The 21911-nt window shown below is 39.1% G+C and overlaps 1 protein-coding gene across 1 annotated transcript in view; it reads right to left on the bottom strand.

Moving 5' to 3' along the window:
• ROBO1 (roundabout guidance receptor 1) overlaps positions 1-21911 on the bottom strand; it is a 707499-nt gene that overhangs the window by 100252 nt on the left and 585336 nt on the right. The window contains exon 5 of the mRNA XM_061453972.1: positions 13544-13701. Coding sequence (XP_061309956.1) covers positions 13544-13701 — 158 coding nt within the window. The remainder of the gene's footprint in view (positions 1-13543; positions 13702-21911) is intronic.

The following is a 21911-nucleotide window of genomic DNA, read 5'->3' as shown; positions in this document are numbered from 1 at the left end:
TTATTTTAATACCTCAGGAAAAACAGAGATAAAAGCTATAAGCTTTAAAATGTCACATTTATTTTAATACAAAATTAGGAAGAAATATAACTCATTATCAAAAATCATCAAAACTCCTATGAAAAAGCAATCAGTTTGAGGCTTCTGTTTAAGTTGTCTGAAATGTGGAGGTTGATAAAGGCTCCAAAAGAACAGGTATCCTGAACATCACAAGCTGTAATGATGTGCTAACCTTGGTGATAGTCAGAACAGAAGAGTCAAAGGTTCAGCTGGCATCCCTGGGGATGCCTTCATTTCACCTTCAAGGTGAATTTGAGACTCACAGACAGGGCAGCACAGTAAAACTGACACTGCAGTCTAAGAAAAGTGTATGTTAGAAAGATAAAGAACTGCCTTTTTCTTGAACTCTGTATTCACAGCAGTAGAAGAAATGGCCTTTGTTAATATGGCTAACATGGGGAGAAAAGCTCATCACCAGTTGAAACCCTAAAAGTGAGCGTATTCAAAGCTTACCTTCTATTTTTTAATCAGAAATAATTAGGAAAGCAGGATCACAGGTTTATTTACTCTGGCTGCTCCAGCTACTCTTAATTTTCCAACTTAAAACGGCCACATTATTAAAATTAAGGTTTCTCCTCCTACTGAGAAATCCATTACAACTACTGACATTTGATAACTTCACGAACAGATGACTTCATATGCCACCAAAGCCTTTGATTTTGGATGACAAAAGTAGAGTAACACTCTAGCCAAGTCACCTCCACTTGGGTAATTCCCAATATTTAAGAATGACAAGTGCAAAAGATACCAGCAAGACATAAACCACAGAAATTTTCTTAGCAGAAAGTCTCGTTAGGACAAAAATAGGAATGAATATAGAGTACATCCATAAAACTCCAGATGGCAAAAGGAAAGTAACTTAATGACAAACAAGCCAAGAAGTGAAGCAGTAACAACAACTGTGACAAAAAGATGACGAACGTCAACTCATTTAGCACTTCAAAAAGAGGCTTATCTCTTGCTATAAATTATATTATGTTTTGGAAAGGGTGGAATACTAGTCTCAGTAAAGACAATGGTAATATTGACACTGGTTTCAGGAATGCCATAATTTTGCACTGAGAGTTCAAGACGTGCGCAAAGTGGATTTTTATGAAACATACTAATCACAGTAAGTATGAATGCAAATTTTCAAGGAGCTATAATCATGCAAAGTACCAACGCTAAAAACATCCCAAGTTTATTATAAACTTTTGGGATCCTTGAATACAAAGGGCAGTATTTTCAAAACCACTCTGACACTTCACCATGTAACTTGAAAGGTAAAGAGATGTTTTCTTTAAAATAGAAAAAAGATCTCAAAATAGTTATAGCTGGGCTAGATTCTGCAAGGATTTCACAATCACAAACATCTAGAGTGGAGCACGGCCTAATTATGTAAGTAAGAATACTGCTCCACTGTTTTGTCTACCAGAAAAAGAGCCTATTCGTGATTTAGGATGTAATAACACTTCACGCTTTGGCAAAGTGGCACAACACAGTTTTGTTGCAATAGTGTCAGGTTGCTTTACATGTATGAATGAATTCAGTCCCACGACTCATGAAATGCTGAATAAGGAGTACTGAACAACTTCAAGGCTTGCCCAGAATCATGCAGGAAGATTGCAGTAGCCCAGCAATCTGCTTCGCTTAGCTTGCAGACTTTCTACCTCAAGGCAATCTTTCCCTTACTGTACAATAATCTTCTCTGTAGGAAAATGTTTTGCAGCTCACTTAAAAATCGTGTTGCAATGTATAATCTCATGATAGAAACAGTTCAGCTTTGATTCAACTCTGTGTACAGGTCTGCCAGGGAGCAGAACTGCTCATTCCTTGAATACCTACTTTGAACCATAAAACAGCTTCAATCAGATACCTGCAGCTTCTGTGGTAACAATTTACCCTGAACAAGCAATTTTTTTCCCTACTTGATTTGCATCAGGTCTTACTCCAAGAGAAATGCCCCAGTTGAACACTGGAGTCCAAAGTAGTCTTAAGAGACAAATTACTTCAGATGAATGTGAAGAGTGAGATATGCAGAGTCTGAAATGTGGGGCCGTGGTGGAAGGAAGCCCAAACCATCGCATCAATATCTTTCACTTGCAGAAACTTGGCATTCTGAATGGTATAGCCCCTTGGAAAAGCAATGATGTAAAATACACAAACCTACAGTTAAGAGACCTTTAGTCACAGTAATTTTGTTCAAGTACCTGAACTTTACCTTTTGTGAGGGAAGGTGAAGTTACTTAAGCATACGTTTCTATGGCTTGTTTCAAAATTCAATATATTCCAAGTAGCACTAAAAATATTTCAATATAGATATCACAAAAGCATTTAATTTTCTCAAGTTTTACTCCTTTAACAGCATACATTTTATTCTCTCTTAAACATACTGATGCAAGAACTTTTCGCCCTTTTATCTCTGTGTAATTTATTCTCCCCCACGCAGCCAGACCCAGGAGGCCCAGCAGAGGTAAGCAGACAACTGACAACAGCAGCAAAGAGAGTGGCAAAAAGCAAAGCTGTTGAGTTAGAAGAAAATGAATATAATTAGGTCCAAGTATAACTAACCACCCACACTTCAATGTTAAATAATAACGCCAGTCTTTATGTGACTATGTGCCAAATAGATTCTTGTTGGGTAACAATTTTTCAGGAGCAAAGAGAAGATCATCTAATTGCTCAATGCAGCATGAGTATTAGCAAGAACTGTCCTACAGCTAGATAAGGAAATAAAGCAGCTTCCTTTTCTTTCCCTTTTAAAGAGGGCAACCACAAAACAGCAGATTTGGTCCTGCATAATATTACACAGAAGTCTGGAATAACACCCTGCAATGTGTATGTTAGTCCCACACTACTGCATGTGGTGAATATCTGAACTTGGCAGTGAGTAATTGAGAGTATATTATTACCTGGAGAGGGAGAAGTGCTCTGTTGGGTTGAGGAAACCCAAGAACTGAGAAATTATTATTTTTGAAGTGCTGTGATTTGGACTAGACTTTTCGCATAACCAGAAGCATCACAGGAAACTCAGTAAGGCAAAACTATCCAAACAACGTGAAATAAGCAAAAATGAAGTTGACAGAACTTTCAAAAAGGAGACCAAAAAATCAAAGCTAACCAAACAAGAAGCTCTAATCACTTGCATCTGTTCAAGGCTCCAAAAATGGGCAATGTTCTTCTTGACTATTTTTATTCTACATTTTTTCTTTTGATTACGAGAACATAATATGTGCAAGCTCAGCACATAGATTGTTGAGGTTTTATTAAACATGCTTTTAGAGTTAGTGTCATTTTTACTTTACAAAACTAATTCCTAAAAAAAGCATGATATACAATAAAGTCTCAGTTAGAAGTTATCTGATATTTAGATTTTAAGTGACAACATGTGGCTGCTGTGGTGTGCAAGCAACTGGAAATATCAAAAATGCCAAGAACAATCAAATTTATAAGATCCACCAGAGACTTTCAAGAAAAAAATGCACTTTTTAGACCTTTTTTTTTTCCCCTTCTCCCCAAATGTAGAAGGTTTTAGTGTTTGAAAAAAAAGAAAACACAGTGAGGAGCTGCGCTGCTTCACTTCACTGCTATAGACAAATAATACAGTAACGCAAGGATAAAGTAAACGTAAATATAATAAAAATTAAAGTCAAATGATTACAGGTCCATAAAAGAACCTTGAAATGCAAGAGATTTCTAATGCTTTTTTGCACATTTTGATCCTGTATGGATCCTAAGTTTCACATCCAATGGACTTAACTCTCCTCTGAGCATGGTCTCTGCCTGTACACAGTGTACATGCTTCCCAGTGTGAGTCCAAATGTTCTGTGTGTCACATTAATAAAAGGCTTTAAAAGTCTGATTCTTTGAATATTGCCTTGCTTTTCATTGTTGTTGCCCATGATAAGAATCAGATAAGGCACACAGCACAGCAGTCCCTAAGAGGCTGGGGAGAAGATGTCTCCAGAAGTGGATTTTTAACTCAGAGGATGTCTATACCCTACATGTAGGATTTTCCACAGAGCTGATGAAGGGAGGGGAGGAGAAGAATTAACTTTTTAAACCCAACCTTCATCTTTATTGTGTGTAATATAAGCAAAGGCTCCTTTCCTGACTGCTTAAAAAAACTAACCAAACAAAAATGTTTCTTTTTCATTAAGAGAATAAAATGAATGAAGAAATAATTTCCCTCCCACATCCTTTTTTCATCTCCCTTACCCATCCCCAAAAAACCCCAACAACTAACTGCCAGCCAAACAAAACAAAGAATTTACTTTCTCAGCATAATAAATCACCTTTGCTCCTAAGCATTCAAATCATAAAGTCCTACACCCTCTGGATAGCTTGAGTAACCTAGTCTGAGATAACAACCACCTGTTTTTTTCTTATTTTTTTAAGAAGAAGCTTCCCAGACTCCATTTCTATAATTTCAGATGGTCCCAAAGGTTCAAAACTCTCAATAAGCCATTTTAACAAGAAAATCCTGTTAGTTTAATGTCTAGGTCTGTGGAAGTCTCAAAACTCATATATCCAACACATACTCTATTTGCTGCAGGCATTTATTTTCTTTTACTATCTAGGTCATCAGTTCATGACTAGGGACAAAAGAAATCCATGGAGAATTTTGACTCAGTGAGGAGTTCTCAAATTCCTTTAAGTCCGCAGAGTATCTGTAAAAGAACTTAATTATTCTTCACTTTACTTTTATATTTAAAAGGAGAAATCAGTGCAAAATAAAGTTGAGCATAGAAAAATACATACTTAGTTCACATGAAACGAGTACTTTTCACTACTGCTGAGTGAAACAATACTGAGAAACCATAGTTATGCATGTCTAATGCCTAACATTTTAAGTGGCGTGGAGACAAAATAGCTGAAGCAATACGCACTGCTGATGCAAAGGAACCTTTCTGAAAAATGTGAGAAAAAACAGAAGGAACAGATACTTTTAGCTATAGGGACAATATGGTCAGCAGTAACTTGGTTTAAAATGCCAATAAGTAAATGACCCTAACAAGCCTTTAAACCTAACACTGAATTATGATGTTTTAATTCCACTAGTTTCAGTTAGTGTGAACAGAGTCTATAAATCTCATAGCCTCACACAGTAGGTTATGCAATTACCAGGCATGACATTGAGAAATGGGAGGTCAGTTTGGTCCGAAATGCAAAATCTACTCTGTGTGACAGCCAACACAAGCATACAGAACCTGGTATCCTCCCCAGTACACAGATGTTCAACACTGGGCCACCCTCTTGCCCTGTATCACGATGTTCCTTCCCTTTCCACTAATTCCTTTAGAGATGTCTATGAAAAGACACATCACATCAAGTGTGGACCAATGGATGGTTTAGCCTGTCCTACATTTCATGCAGCAACCTTGCACAGAAGATTCAGGGTTAGCAATGAGACATTTAAACTAATTAGAACAATGTCCGGCATTGAGCACAACTCAAACACTTCAGACTAATGGGCTTATTCCTCACCATTTTCTTGCAGCAAACATCACTGCAATGTAGAAAGCATCTTGTCCTCCAAAGAAGTACTTGGGACAGTTGGCTGCTAGAGCTATAGATGAGGAAGGGAATCCATACATGTGTTTTCAAGTGCATGGAGACTTCAAGGCAATATAAGCTCGTTTTTGCCCTTACCCTATGCACAACAGAAGCTGTGTGGCCACATTAGTACAATACCATGCTGGAGTGATCTAGCCTGTCTCTCAGCAGGGCTTATTAGCTCAGGCTCGGCGCCACATTAACCACTGCCATATGGCTTCTGGTTGATTCAAAAAGCAAACTGAATGAGCTCACATCTGCCTGAAAATGTCTGTATAGCTATGCTCTTTAAAATGGTAAACCTGCAAAAAGCCATCCTCCTGCCCCTCTGGGAGGAGCCTATCTTGTAATAGGTTAGGATTTTCAATCCACATTTACTTCAGTGTTTATAGAAATATAAGCTGTCACAATTAACTGTTGTGGTCAGGCTTGGAAACTACTCATGGATGTGTCAGAGATGAAAAGTTTTATCTCAAAGAGACGAGTCTGAAAAATGGTGTGAGTATGGTAAGACTTCAAATAGGATGGAAGAAGAGAAAGAAGAACATTAATACAAACCCCAAGGTATAACCCGGTATTTTCTCTCCTTTCTGTCAGTTCAGGCTATTATTACTCAAGACTTTTTACAGTCTTCCAAGATGAGAAGGGTCTTCTGAAGAAGAAGGTAAGGTTTTTTCAAGGGCTCAGCCAAAAGCCCACACTGTACAAAACGATGTGACAAACACTAATGAAAGATTAACATGCCTCTGTAAAGCGCTCAGATATGCCTGTGCTAAAAAAAATAAATGACATGGGAAGCAGCAGTATAACAGAGTTCTCAGGGTATCTTCCTTCTTAACACAGAAACAGTAGCTGTGCAGATGTGGACACTAGCGACATAGGGCAGAAGATGGGAAAGGTGCCCTGAAGATAATGCAGGAGACAAAAGAAGCACATGCCATGGTCAGAAAGCAAGGGAGATGACACACTGGAATCTGGAGAGCAGATACTCCAGCAGAAGCAACCGGGACCCTAAAACAGAGATTTAAAAGCGAACAGAGAAAAACTAAGAGCAAGAACCAGGATTTAGAGCCATTCTTACCATCATCTGGGACAGCTCTGTGGTTCCAAATTTTTTTTCACAATCTTTTACATTTCTTTCCCCTTGGGGTGCCAAGTTAACTCACAGCAGTTCCAGTTGTGTCACCAGAGGAAGCAATATTAATAGCAGAAGAAATATAAATCACTATTCTTGCTCCTCGAGGAAGATGCCATTGTAGGGATCAGCAGATGAAGGATGAAGAGAGGTAGAGTGGGAAGCCAACCCTCCCAGGGAGTGGGAAAAAGAGAGAGAATGAAGAAAAAGGATGGGACAAATAGGAAATTGCTGGGGAGCAACAAATACATATTGGGAAGCTGAAGAAAAAAACCCTCCTTCTCCTCATAACCCTCCCAGGGTATATAGGAAATTGCTGCTTGCCCTTTAATCTGCCCCCCAAAAGAAAAACAATTAAAATGAAATAAAACCCTGCACTGTAGGTGCTTGCTCCCCATTTCCCCTCACCCCCATTGCTCTGTGTGCTGTGCACTCAGGCCATGAACTTTAATGCAGCTCTCCATAGAACAGACAATGTTACCATTAGCATTCCGTCTTCTACAGGAATATGCATTCTTTGGCTATGCTTGTATGCAATTTGGGGAGATGAAGAGAGTAAGAGATTAACAATGAATAAAATAAGGAAGAGAGGAGACCAAAAATAAAAGGAGAATAAAGAAGAAAGAATAAAAGGATAAACATCTTGAATTCATTTGCAGTGGCACTGTAACAGTACAGCTTGTGTCAGAAGCATTGCTGTTTTAAAGAGTTAAGACAGTTACTCCTGCACAGCACACAGCAACAAATTTGATCAGCTTCTGTTTTCCTTGTCTTGATTCACCTCCCCTCTTCAATTTTTCCCATTGCAATTTAACTTTGGAAAGAAAGGCCCATTTCCTAAATGAGGAATTAATTTCTGTTTTTTCCACTGTTCCCTCCAGTACAGACAACCATTTATTTTCCCCCTTTTAACTGATCAGCATAGTAATTTCTTCTATTTCTTTCTTCTTTGTTATGACCAAGATCACGTTGGGACGACCTATGTAGTTTTAAATTTGCCAAAGCACAATGAGGCTATGAATGTTTTCCACCAAAAAGAATGAACCTAGCTCTCTTTGACAATTCATTAACAAAAAATTCAGGGCAAATGCATAAAGTGTCTTGCTATGGCTGGTACCTCTAAAGGAGGTTTTCCTGTAATAACAGAAGTTCAGAGACTTTGTTTTCACATTTCGTGCTCAACATTTTTATCACTCACTCATGTAAAAACAGCACTGCACAAGACACAATAAATGCTTTGTATTTGTGATGTACTGTTTAAGGGGCAGGAAACCAAACTGGAATCAAGAATTCAGGTTATAACTTACCTAAAATAAGAGTGTAAGTCATTCAAAACTCTTGATGTCACAAGACAGCCACACAAAAAAAGGAATGAAAATCTGTATGCATTATGCATTCCCATAACTTTGATCTTAGAAGCTAAGAAACTTGAACAAGGAAAGATAAATGGCTTCTAAGGATTTTCTTTTAAAAATCAAATGAGGATGATTCAGGATAAATGACAGATAAGGGTTAATACGAAATAGAGGGAAACAGGAATCACAGCGCTGCACCAAAGTTTCAATGCAAAGACTTTGCTTTTTGTATTCGAAGGATTTCTTTTTGAGGTACCAGCATCCTTTTTCATGCATAAGATTTTGCCTATTAAAATTTCGTGTTCAGTATGCATAGCTTTTTCCTTTTACCACCTACACCATGTCTTCATGTGCACAATTAGGAAGCTTTCTGAAGCATGAGCATGGGACAGAGACAGAAGCAGTTGTGAAGTCCTGACCTCCAAACCTGGATCAACCATCAACTTGCTCTGGAGCTTAAGCAAGAAATGTACACATTCTCTCACTGGGAAAGTATTTATAATTACAGGCAGTCTGACTGCATCTTGATTTTATTGAGGCCTAATTAATTATGCAGGCATTGCCCTAAATTATCATAACACTTGAGAGATCCAAAATTATATGGAGGATGCCCTGCCCAGATGGGAGATCCACAAATCCTGTGAATGATCTGCACTCCTTAGAGTCTGTAATTATTTCCAGTTTTTGCCTAAAGATATGCTCAAAGGCTCCACCATCTTGCTTAGATTACTGATGTCAGCATCTTATATACAGGCAACTGCATTTGGGATGGGATGCAAAGAAGACAGAGGAGCAACATGGTTCTTTAAGGAAGGCTCTGAGCAAACCTAAGACAGACAACACCACATTCCTTACAAATCACAGCACACTAGCCATTTACATTATCAGCAAAGGCAAAGGAAGAGTGCCTTTACATTACAGGATACAGCAGGAGGTTTTGCTTATCTGAGCTTCCAAACTCTTATCTCCACACAAGCAGTTAGCCCTAATCAAGATGACAGAGTCAGGGCTAGACAGGTGGAAGAAAAAGGCTGGGTGAATGCAAGGGCAGGTTGTAAGATGGAAGAAATGTATGGGGAATGAGGTGAAAATTTCACTGCAGTGGTGTGTGGTAGGGAGGCAATGGGGACACCATTGGAGAAGTAGTAGGAAGTTTTGGGGTACAACAGGAAGATTGCTGAGAAGTGAATGGAAGCACACTGGAGGTATTCACAATCTTAGAAGCAACCAGTATTCACTGTGAGTATTCCTACGAGTGCCCACGGAAGTCGTTGCTAATGGTAATTGCAGACAGTGATGCTCCTGCCAACTACATCCAGACAAAATACAATTGGAAAGACCAAGCCCAGTGATCACAGCAGTCAGCAGAAACTAGACTGCTTCTTCCTCCTCAGCCTGAGGCAATGCAAACTCATAGCTTTGGGTGCCAAGGGTAGTGCCTGAAACACATGGCTATGTCCTAATGACACTGGGCTGCCATGCAAAGATGGCTAGACTGATGGGGCTGGGAGGAGACCTGTGTCTGGTGAGGACACTTCGAAGCCCAGAGTCCTAGCCTAGATCCTCCCTCCAAGCAATTTCTGGGTCTATGCACTTCACCTGGCATGACAGCAATTCCAAACCACCACTAAGGGCTGGAAACAGAATAAGGAACTTCCCCACCCTGGTGAGCATCCTCTTCTCTCACTTGCAGACAAGACCTTGCATCTTCTTCCTCTGCCATGTCTCAGCTCTAAGCAGAGACTCACACAGCCTCTCATAGTGCACTGAAACACTCCTTTTCAGCCATATATGTTATAGGAGGGCCACAGTAATTCCAGGAGAAAAAATACCTAGATGAGCAAAGAATAACACCAGTTCTGCTCTGGCCTCATGATAATTGTTTTTCAATTCCAACAAACTAAGTTAAAGATAAGCATTTGCTTCATATCCAAGACTGTCAGTCCCAATTCATTTGTAATAAAGAGAGGGATTAGCCACATCAAGTAGATGCTTTCATACTGTGGTGTAAGGAATACACGAGAAAAATGATGTTTAGCTCCAGTGCACTGAGAAAACTGTTTATAGATAATATATTTAAGAACAGAGATTAAAACACATTTCAATAATGATTCTTCACCAGATGCACCCGTGGACATGTGTGCTCTGAAGAGTGACTTCTGTTACAACTGAGCAGTACTGAGAGCTGTGCTCAAAGAACATGTCTGTTTCTACAATCCCAATCACAGATAGTTGTGCCTATCCCTTTACTTCAGTTTCTTACTTGTTCCATTCCCTACTGTTTATAACCTGAAAGACATAAAAATTTATCTCTCTTGAAAGCGTATTTATTTGCCCTTCAAATGAAGCAAAAATATGCAAAGACTACTTTGATTTTTATTACCTCACCTACATAAACAGATCAATTTTCTTAACCCTACCAGCACAAAATAATATTTTCTTTTTATTGCATTCCAGAGGAAGTTGTGCCTTAACTTGGGTCTTATTTAACCACTATTTATCTACATCTCTTGCTTCAAACCTTCCGTCAGGAACCAAGCCACCACCTCTGTTTCTCCAGCACCCTTAATACTTAAATCTGCAAAGCCCAGTTCTGCTGACTCAAAGATCAGTGCAGATCACTGCAGATGAGGAAAAGCTTCCATATATTAAAAGTGAGTTTGGTTCTTGGAAACACCATCTTTTTGCAGGAAGTGTAGATATGAATCAAAAAAAAGATGTCAAGCATCAACCCTTATTGAAAAGAAAAAAGAAAGTATAATCCTAAAGTTGTTTTCTTTTTTGTCAGAAAGTATTGTTATGAAATGCTTTAAGCGGCCTTTGACACTCACAGAACTCTTAAAATGGCAATGAGTCAAAGATCAACCAGCCTTTAAGGATGGAAACAACTGGAAATGCTTTACAAGTGGAGCCACCAAAGAATTTCCATTGATTAAATGCTCCCTGGTATTACACATACATTGAACATCAACATGTATATAGTTTGACTTCTCTTGATCTGGCAATCTCACGGCTTAAAAACAGGGAGGTAACACCTGTAAAGTGTATTACTAAAACTTAGTTTCATCAAGTTAACCATTATTTTGCATCATATAAATGTAGGTGTTCGTTTTAAATATAGGGACTTAAATGACTTTTTTTTTAAAGGTTGATTTAGTGTAAAAATTAAATCTATCACTTCAAACCCAACAACTTCATCTGTATTACAGCTGTTGTACTATTTTAATTCTTCATCTTCCAGTTGCTAAACTAAAATGGAAATAACCTAATGGAGATAAGGTAACAGAAATGGAATAATTCTAAGTCGGGTTGCAAAATTAATACATTTTCCCCATCTGTCCTTTAGCATGTGGCCCATTCCAGGCCCCAATCTCCCCTTGCCTCCCAGCCAACTAGCAAGATAATACAGATGGTTGCTGCAAAGCTGTTAAGATGTACATCTGAATGCATATTTATCCACTTGGCATGATCCTGCTACAGCTGTAAGTTGATGCAAATCTGCATGACAATGTAGCTTCAGTCTCTTGCCTGTGTGAGAAAGTAGCCATGATATTAATAGCACTGCTTAAGACAATGCCAGGCAAACATGACGTACATGAATGAGTTGACCCAGCTATGGCAGCACTCTTAATTTACACCTCTGAAAACAAACGTTCATCTGGGCACGCGAAACAAGTGTATATCTATACCTACATGCAAACTCATTTTGCTTTTGTTTGTTTTTGGAAGTGGAAATTGATAACACAAGATAACTCCACCAGATGTCATGGTGAAAGGATACTGTGTAGGTAAGGGTTTCATACAATCACCAGAAAACAAAAGCAATCTGTGGGGCTTTATCCCATCCTAAGAACCATTTTAATAAATACAGGTGGCACTGCTAGTCGGTGATAGCTGCTTTTGTTCTGGGTTTGTCTTTGTTCTGGCAGCTGGGAGAGGAGTTTTCGTGTATAACAAAAGGAATGTACTTAATAGGCAACACCTGAAAATCCTTCAGGATAATAAAGTATAGCAATAGAAAATGCAAGTTTAGAAAGCATTTGCTGAAAAAAAGCAGCAGCACTGGAATCTTCTCTTTATCTCAGGTCAATTGGCTTGTCACAGTGGGAAGTAGATTTGAAAAGGAAATTGCAAGTTCTTAGCAGGTGTGATTGGAGGAATTGAGTTAATAGCCAGCAATCACTACAGGTTCGGGTAGGGTACTTAAAAATTTAAATGTATGCATATGCCACAACTACAGAATGCCTGAGCTTTGTCTGGTTTGCAAAAACCAAATAGAAGAACTGGCAATTTAAATCTCAAACAAAAAAGGTAAATTTTTACTTAGGTCACTTAGGTTTAAGTGTTCTTGCATTAAAAGTTTCCCTCAAAAGCCCTCAACTGCTTCACCTTTGTACAGCACTGCCCTAGCTACCTAAGAAGGAGAAAAATAACTGTTACAGACAAACCCAGGACACATATGATTGAGGTATATAAATCATACGTGCCTCTGATCTTGTTGCATGCTGGTGGTCATAGAACCATAAAAAAGTACGGGTTGGAAGGGACCTTAAGGTCATCCAGCTCCAACCTCCTGCCATGGGCAGGGCCACCTCACACTAGACCATGTTGCTCAAGGCTCTGTCTAGCCTGGCCTTGAACACAGCCAGGGATGGAGCATTTACCCTTCCAGTACCAACAGGATCTGATACGGCATGTGCTTTCAGATGATATGGTTTCTTACCATGCGGAATGGTGTTTTGTATCACCCTGTTGGCAGCATATAAATGATTTTTAAACTCCATTTTTCATTGCCATTTCTTCAAGGCTCCCTAGCTTATTGTTTCATGTGTCAAAAATTAAAAGAAGGATAGCTTTCAGATTCGACAAGCTACTTTATTCCCACTCCTGAATAATCATGCACTGTATTCAGCAAGCTACAGGTACAAATGGGTACAACACCTCTAACAAGAAAACAGCTTAATTTGAGAGGGCAGGGCAAGCCATCACCTCTCTAAAGAAATGGGACTATATCCCAAAAGCACTATTGTTACTAATGCAATGCACAACTTTTCTGCATGGATTCTTTTCAACAGAATTATGAAAGGTGGTCGCTCCTAGACTACTAGTAGTTCCTCTTTCCAACCAAAGAAGGCAGTTGTTATAGGTAGATAAAAGGCAAGAAAATTATAGGACAGTGACAAATATAATGAATTTCATTTCTACAAGTTTCTATTTCTCTGAGGAAGAGAAGAACACAGGTTTTGTATTGTCTTCTCTAACAAACAAATGCATACCCTGCAATGAAGTAGTATGAGACTACAGGATGCATCACAAGCTAAATGCAAACTAGCCTTACCTCCAAGGCAAGGAAAAGACAGATCCTATTAAGTACATCATGGCTGGATGCCTCTATGCTCAAAACCAGTAGTTTTAATTAGTTGATTTTTGCATTGTTTGAAAACCTTTTTATACTTACTGTGATTCTCTCATCTTTGTCATCGAGAGGGGTACCGTCTTTTTTCCATGATATAGTGGGTTCTGGGTGACCTCTTGGGGGCTGACATTCCATCACTGCAGGTTCACCCACAGCTACCATTACATCTGATGGATTTTGTCTGAAGTCATCCCGTAGAACTGAAAGAATAAAGAAAATTAAGTAAGAAATTACCCAGCAATATACCAAAAGCGCAGCAAAGTGTTTTGTTTTGGTTCCTGTTGTCATTATACTTTATATTAAAGAAAAATTCAGTCAATGAATTTCATTTGGAGTCTGCGGATGGTGTGTGGTACTTCCACACTGTAACACAGAAAACCCATGTACAACTCGTATTTAACTTCTAATATGCAACCCAGGTGACTAATTCTGACAAAGATGAAAGGCTGACACAGCCATAGGACTGTTTGCACACAAGAGCTGCCTTACTGGTGGTACTTGGCATATTTGCCTAGTATATGTGAGCACAGGAGTCACTCTCACCTCTGTGCCTGGCAAGATCATGAAGCAGATCCCCCTGGAAACTATGCTAAGGCACATGAACAATAACGGGTTGACTGGTGACAGATAATTTGGCTTCACTAAGGGCAAACAGTGCCTGACAAATTTGGTGGCCTTCTACAGTAGAGTTACAGCATCAGTGGATAAGGGAAGAGCGACTGACATCATCTACCTGGACGTGTGCAAGGCATTTGACACTGTTCTGCATGACATTCTTGTCTCTAAATTGGAGAGATGTGATTAGATGGATGGACCACTTCGTGGATAAGGAATCAGCTGATTAGTTGCACTCAAAGACTTGTGGTCAACAGCTTGACGTCCAAGCAGAGACCAGTGACAAGTGGTGTCCCTCAGAGGTCAGTGTTAGTATCTTGTTCAACATCTTTGGCTGTGACACAGACAGTGGGATTGAGTGCAACCTCAGCAAGTCTGCTCATGACACTAAGCTGTGTGGTGCAGTCAACACCCTGGAGGGAAGGGATGCCAGCCTTGAAAGGCTTAGGAAGTTATGTTGGGGCTGTTCAGCATGGGGAAGATTCTGGGGAGACCTTAAACCAGCCTTTTAGTACTTCAAGGGCACCTACACAAAATCTGCTGAGGGACTTTTTAAAAGGGAATGCAGTGACAGGACAAGGGATAATGGCTTTAAACTAAAATAGGGTAGATTTAGATAAGATATAAAGAAATTCTTTACTGTGAGGGTGATGAGGGTTGAAATAGGTTGACACAACAAGTTGTGGCTGCCCCATCGTTGGCAGTATTCAAGGCCAGGTTGGAAGGGGCTTGGAGCAACCTGCCCTAGTGGAAGGTGTCTCTGCCCATTGCAGGGGGTTGGAATCAGATAAGCTTTAAGGTCCCTTCCAATTCAACTATTTATGATTCCTTTCGCAACTGAAGAAGGCACAATGCCTTGGATGTCACTTGGGGAGAAGCATGGCAAAGATTTGATCTTTTGACACAAGGTCAGCTTGCCAGTAACTCAAAGACTTACAGTTAAGGATTGGCCACTGGCCATATGAATTGCAGCCATCCCTGAGTTTATGTCAAAAATTAACAACTTCCCAGTTCTTGATGATATTATATGACACCACAAATTTGTGCAGCCTTTGCCAAACTCATCTTTGTCATTTGGCTGAGACTTTTTCAAGAAAAAATACCCCAATAAAAATCTTTCCTGACTTGAGGGAGTCATCTCTTAGCCTGAGCCAGGACCGGATCCTTCATTTGGAAGTCAATTTTACTACCTTTTCTTAGAAAGAAACATTCTTATTGTAGCTTGTTACTAGAATTTGTTCTTTCTCATCACTTGGCCAAGCTCAGGCCTAGGAAACTCTAGTTTCCTCCAGTCACCCACTATGAGTTTTATCAATAGCTGTGTGATTATATTTCTTTTTGGGAGAGGAAAGATGTCACACTGTGCTCAGCAGACCACTACACAGGGACACAATTTAACAGAATAATGGCATTCCTACGTCTTGCCAAGTAGGTGGCATCAGGTTTAATCTAAAAATAAATAAATGATACTAAATATAACATTCAACTCCTCTCCACTGCTATTACTCCACCCACACTGAACAAAGAATACAGAATGGAAAAGTACATTACAACCATAGGACTCTTAGGATTTTGATAAGGGTATCTGTCACTCTTCCTACCTGCAACAATCTCGTGTCAGCAGTAAACACTGAAAAGAATCTGCAGCAAAAAATATATCCCCCAAGCCATGGACCACACACATACGGACATTCACTACTCAACACTGGTTTGGCTGTTAATGCCACTTCCAATTGAGGTGTGATATACTGTTAGATGTTAAGGAATGTGGCTGTGCTTACAGACTGGCAGGTACAGCACTGCCACCAAAGCATTCCTATCTGTAAGGTCTTTCTGAAGACCTTTAAAATGATCTGAGGGCAAATGAGTGACCTACTCTGGGACAAAGGTATATATACACCTTTCTCACATACATTGAAAACCTTATATGTACTTATTCCATTTATACCGATAAACCGTTGCATTAATAACCAGATGCAACTTCTTATGTTTCCAAATAACCCTCAAGCCATCCAGATACAGTAAAACACATAGCATAAATGCCGAGGCTGACACCACTTCTGCTTAAGTCAAATATTTTTTTCTATTCACTTTAATGGAGACATGATCTGGCTTGGAGCCACTGGTCATATTATTATTTCTTTTTATCACTTCTCCAAACTAAAGAATATAAAAGAAGAAACAGAAGTTGCACCGAGTTGCTAAAAAAACCCTATATATCCAGCTCCCAGTGCCAACAGCACATGAAAGTGCAGAAGAGTTTATTTGCTACACCTCAGTTCCACTGGAACACAATTAAAGAGGTGTTTTGACCATGAGTAAGAAGCCTCTTATTACTGCTGAAGATTGTATCACTTGGATGAAATTAAGAGATATAAAAAGAAGTGCCCTTAAGTTTCAAAAGAAAAAGAGAATAAAAAAAATCAATGGAACTGATCTTAATAAACTGTAAGAGCTTTTCAAGTCTGAAAAACCTTGTAAATCTAAGAGGAAAACCTATCAGATAGCACCTGGGATGGCTTTTAACACCTTTAAAGCAACTAAGAAGTCCAGCAGTAGCGTAATAAAAAGAAATTACCTCAGTAATTTCTACACCCCTTAAGTCTTTTATCAGCTTTACAAGCACCGTACCTTGTCTGTAAACCAAGGCTTTCCACAAATGAACCAATGCTTAGTAGAAATGCCTCAGGAGGACACCAAAGGTGCAGGCCATAGATACATCAAAACAAGTATTTTTTTCCCCATTTGCTATGAATTATTTTGGCTCTGACATTACATAATGAAACGCTAACAAAATGTAATCCATTAGAGATTACTCCATAGATAGTTATCATGTAATTATTTTTGCAGCTGTAAAGTAGATACATGCTCTGTTTTTTTTGCCTCAGGCCCTGGCAATCTTGCATGAAGTTATAAATTTTAAATTTTCTTCCCTTACTGGAAAAAAAAACACAATAAAATCATATTTTCTTTTCTGTCCTTCATAGTCAAGGCTCACTGTAAACTGAGAATACATTTCCTTTTGACGATATATTAGAAGTACACTTTATAATCCAATACAGCACGAGCTTTCAGTCACCGAAGGGTCAAATTTCACCACATGCACCTCCTTCTACATATATGCAGCTGGAATGGAAATAGATAAACAGGATGGTTGCCTTTTCTTCGTATTTTTAACAAATTCAAAGTAGAATCTTCCTAAATATAATCCCTCCCCCCCCTTCTGACATACAGTGGATAAGGTTTTCTAACATTTTACTCTAGTAGTTTCTGAAATAGAATGAATAATAATCATAACTGTCACTGCACAGCTAGGACAACTCCAAGGTCTTGCTGTGTGAACTCTGAACTCCCGTGTTTGTGCTGAAAACACTTTTATGCTATGCTTGCTGAACTAATCAGGTTCAAAATCAACTTTCGTAATTCTCCTTTGAAGTCATCTACTCTTACAACTATTTAATAACATGTACTATTCAAGCAGCAAACCAATTGCAGCTTCCCCAGAGAATCTTTCCCAGAGCAGAAACGAACTAGCAATTGCTTGAGGATAAATTTTTACTGACAAGCAACATAAGTAAGACAGGAATAACATAAGACAGTCTGAGAAAGTTGGGGCTGTTCAGCCTGGAGGAGAGAAGCTGCATGAGACCCCACAGCAGCCTTCCAGTATCTGAAGGGTGCCTATAAGGATGATTGGGAGGGACTCTTCATTAGGGACTGTAGTGATAGGACAAGGGGTAATGGGTTAAAACTTAAACAGAATAAGTTCAGTTTAGATAGGAGGAAGAAGTTCTTTACTGGGAGAGTGGTGAGGCGCTGGAAAGGGTGCCTAAAGAAGTGGTGAATGCTCCATCACTGGCAGGGTTCAAGGCCAGGTTGGACAGAGCCTTGTGTAACATGGTCTAGCGTCAGGCATCCCTGCTCAAGGCAGGGGGGTTGCAACTAGATGATCTTAAGGTTCTTTCCAACCCTAACTATGCTAAGTAGACACAGCATTTTTTGTGTAAACCCTAAACAGTGCATTAGGAAATGCAACAGCTGGTGTTTTGTTCCTTAAGTTCTTGTTTGGCTACTATGAAAAAGAGTAGGGATTCATTACTGGGTGAAATGGGAGGTATTTAGGCAGGTTTTTTTTGCATATACACAATGTAGGTATTTCATCAAGTAACCATGACCTAGTTCAAAGACAACAAAGAAAATACAAGAAGAAAGAAAGCAACCAGGAAGCACTGGTGAATAGGTGAGAAGAATGTACTTGTAAGTAACACATTAATTGCCTTCACACATTACAGGTATCATGCCTTAACAGGTGGCATCATTTTAGAACTAGAAATAAGGAAATCCGAACATTTTGATTGCACTTCTATTCTAGACACTTCTTGCTAAATCAGTTTGAAGCATTACTACTACCCACCACAGTAACACAGAATTCCTTGTAATGGGAAATTGCCTATTTCTCATCAAACCTGAAGATCTGATAAATATTTTACTGAATCTGGTACCACATTCTGCTGTAAGAATGCTAACATATTACAAATGTCAGGGAGGGTATGAATCTATGCAATTTAGTATTAGTACTACTTGGCTAATGACACCAGTAAAGAGCACTGGTAGTCAAAGCAACAAGGAAATATAGCTTTGCTTTAGCGCCCATTCACAGAAACAAGACACAAACCATAACTAGGTGAATTAGAGTTAAATAAAGGTGTTATATGAAACAGCACCAGTTAGATGTTTGAACTGCTAGCAGTGAAATTAGCTCACACTTCTAAAATGTTAACAAAATGTACTGCTTCTGTTACTGCAACCTTTAAGATGTTTCAAAATGTAGTCTCTCCAAAGAGTAACTGCTTTTTATACTGCACCACCAGTCTAGGATCTCCGTATCTACTGAAGGTCATTAGTTACCTTCTCTGGAAAAAAGTGCCATTCCCTATTACAGTCAGCAATAAACATTACCAAATACAAGGCCTGCATGCTTCTAATCCATTAATGTAGAAAGAAATCAAGGAGTGTTGCACGTACTGGATCATGCCTTTTAAAAGCTGCTGCTGACTATGATGGAATCAAGCAATATGCTACAATGCAAAAGCAGTTCAATTTGAGACTTTTGGCAATAAACATTCTGAATGCATATGAAGATGTTAAAATGCTGCTGTTAAGAAACTCACAATTGTTAATCGAAAGAAATGAAGGCTTAAGGAGCAGGCTCCAGAAAAAGGCTGTGAAAACCCCTAACTGAAAGTTGCTGATGATAATTTATGGATACCACTCACAATCAGTCTGATTGTGTTTCACTAGCTGAAGATTTGGGCTTTAAGCATTGCCAGGAATCTTACTGGGCAACATAGCTAGCTGCCATCCCGTAACAGTATTTCCACATGTGGAAAGTGTCAATGAATTAGACAATGAATTGGTAATCAATTAAACTACCAAATCTGATAAGTCATATAAAGAGTAATTTTAACTCCTGTGAGGAGGGTAACTGACAGGCCTAAGAGAGCACACTGCAGCACTGGGAAACCTAATTAAAACCTGAGGGATCTGTGATGCCTCAGGCATGAGACTCTCAGAGTATCCCTCAAGTTGACTGAAAACAGATAAGGAGAAGGGACCTAATTATTAATTTGACTGACTGTGTACAAAACGTGATCCCTCTCAACATCTTCCATGTATTATGATCTGGGACAAGGCGTTCATTACTTGTAAGTCTGTAGAGACCACAGAGACAGTTTCCCTTCAATTGTCCTAAATATTTAGACTTATTTTATTTTTTATTACTATTATTATTATTATTTTATTGTCCATTTCATTTTAGAGTTTTGGAGTTAACTGAGTCATGCTTATTACAGACAATAATTTTTGTGTAATCACAGAAGACTTCCAAATTTATGGACACAAACCAAGGGGTTTCAGACAGCGCTCAGAAGAACTGCACCTTTGGAATATCACAAATTATTTTTCCCTAAGCAAAGAAGGGTTTGCATCCCTAAATGAAGGATTTGGGTGAGCTCTGTAAACAGAGGAGTTTTTTTGCTGTACACTCCAGGTCAAGGTTCTCATGTCCAGTTTGCAATGAACTGTTAGCTGCACTAGCCTTCCTTCAAAGCAAAGAGTAATAGAGAAAACGAATCACATTAAGATGCTGCAGTGAAACCTTGTCTTAGCCCTCCAAATTAAAGCATGAAGAGGTAACTGAAATGACAAAAAAGCTATTAGGACCACACAGTGAAAGAGACAAGGTGAGAAGACGCTTTATCAAAATGCCAGCATTTTCCTTAACTACTTATTCAAACATTATTTCATGAGCAGAACAGTTTTCCCTTTTAAGAAAGACACACCACGGTCCTGTAACTCAGGATTCCAGGGAGAAAATCAAAGGAAACAATGCAGCAGGAAGGACAGAAGCAAACATTGAGCCAGTTCTCTATGAGAGCTTACAGCTAAGATATATGGAACTGGCAAATGGAGCCAGACCACAGTGGATTCAAAAAGTCTTGCTGCCAAATAGCAAGCTACGCTGGCTTGAGATGCGAAAAACTGACTTTCTTCCCATATTTTCTAAGCCGGAAAATCCCTCAGTAGGCCAAACCTGAAGGAATCTTATTTGTCTTAACTTCTGTTGTTAAAAGAGAAGATACAACTATTCTACAGACTTGCCAATGAAACTGTGGCAGCACCGTTCCTCAAGTATGGGAAAGACTTAAATGGCCAACGTACAATTGCTTACAGCCATCCTTTCACGCTGGAGAAGCCAAAACCTTATCAGCAGAGACATTTTCAAAGAAATGAAGGTTCACACGCCTGCAATAACAATGTTTCTGCACTATGCATAGCCCTAAATCGGCTCATGCACTATGCAACTGTTTTGCTAAGGTCCAGCCACAAGGCAGTAATTTTAGCAATGTCCTTCTGCTTAGCATTCAAATTTAGCATGTTGTAACTATACCACTGCTATAAGTGGTCTTTGAAAGGACTCTATTTCCATGAAGAAAAATCCCCATTATGGTGTTAAAGTGTTTGAAAAATATGACATTTTGATATCAGAGAATATACAGTATCATTATCACACTCAAACAGCAAAGTCACATCTTTAATACTCTGGAAAATGCTATTCCCCCATTAGAGCTGAGGTCAAGCCTGAAACATCAGTCAGAAGGTGCAAGATGCAGGCACTTCATATGACTGAGTGGCTAATTCTAAACAACAGCACAGCTAAGAACAGCATCTGTTGGTGTCAGACACTATAGCAAAGCCACAATGCTCAAAAATGAGTGGTTACGTACACTTTTATTCTGTTCTATTGTTACTATATACAATGTTATTTCTTGAAAAGAACTACAGACCACAAAGCTCCACCAGCTTTTCCCGTCTCTCCAGACTGCTATGCAGCGGGACATACAGAAGTGAGATAGTGGCTGTTTGGTTAACTATACTCTGCATGTTCAAATGCACGAATGTATCTTTCTTATGGTCATGTTGACTGTTATTTTTTAACCTCCTAAAACAATCAAAGTGTAAACTGACAACAGACTGCTCCAGATTACATTTATGCCATGGATCATGTACTTTTCCAACTACTTTTGCTGGTTTCAGAAAACATTCCAGGAAACCACCTCAGGGGAAAATGGCAGACAGCCTTATACAGAGGTCATAGAGAAATACAGTCTTCATCTAATTCAATTAACTGCTTTGAGTTAGCTCCCAAACGGCAGAGGCAAGTGCTTGCTCTATTTCAGGCATGTTCTAAGATATGAATCATTCTGCTTTCTCACTATAAAGAGGCATGGTGCAA

The sequence above is a fragment of the Pezoporus flaviventris genome, unplaced genomic scaffold (assembly GCF_033815535.1).
Source record: "Pezoporus flaviventris isolate CSIRO_AGI_PZ_B2104156 unplaced genomic scaffold, CSIRO_AGI_Pfla_v1 ptg000015l, whole genome shotgun sequence".
In the NCBI taxonomy this organism is placed as follows: domain Eukaryota; kingdom Metazoa; phylum Chordata; class Aves; order Psittaciformes; family Psittacidae; genus Pezoporus; species Pezoporus flaviventris.
The sequence above is the reverse complement of the archived record's forward strand: the minus strand, read 5'-3'. Positions and strand labels throughout refer to the sequence as shown.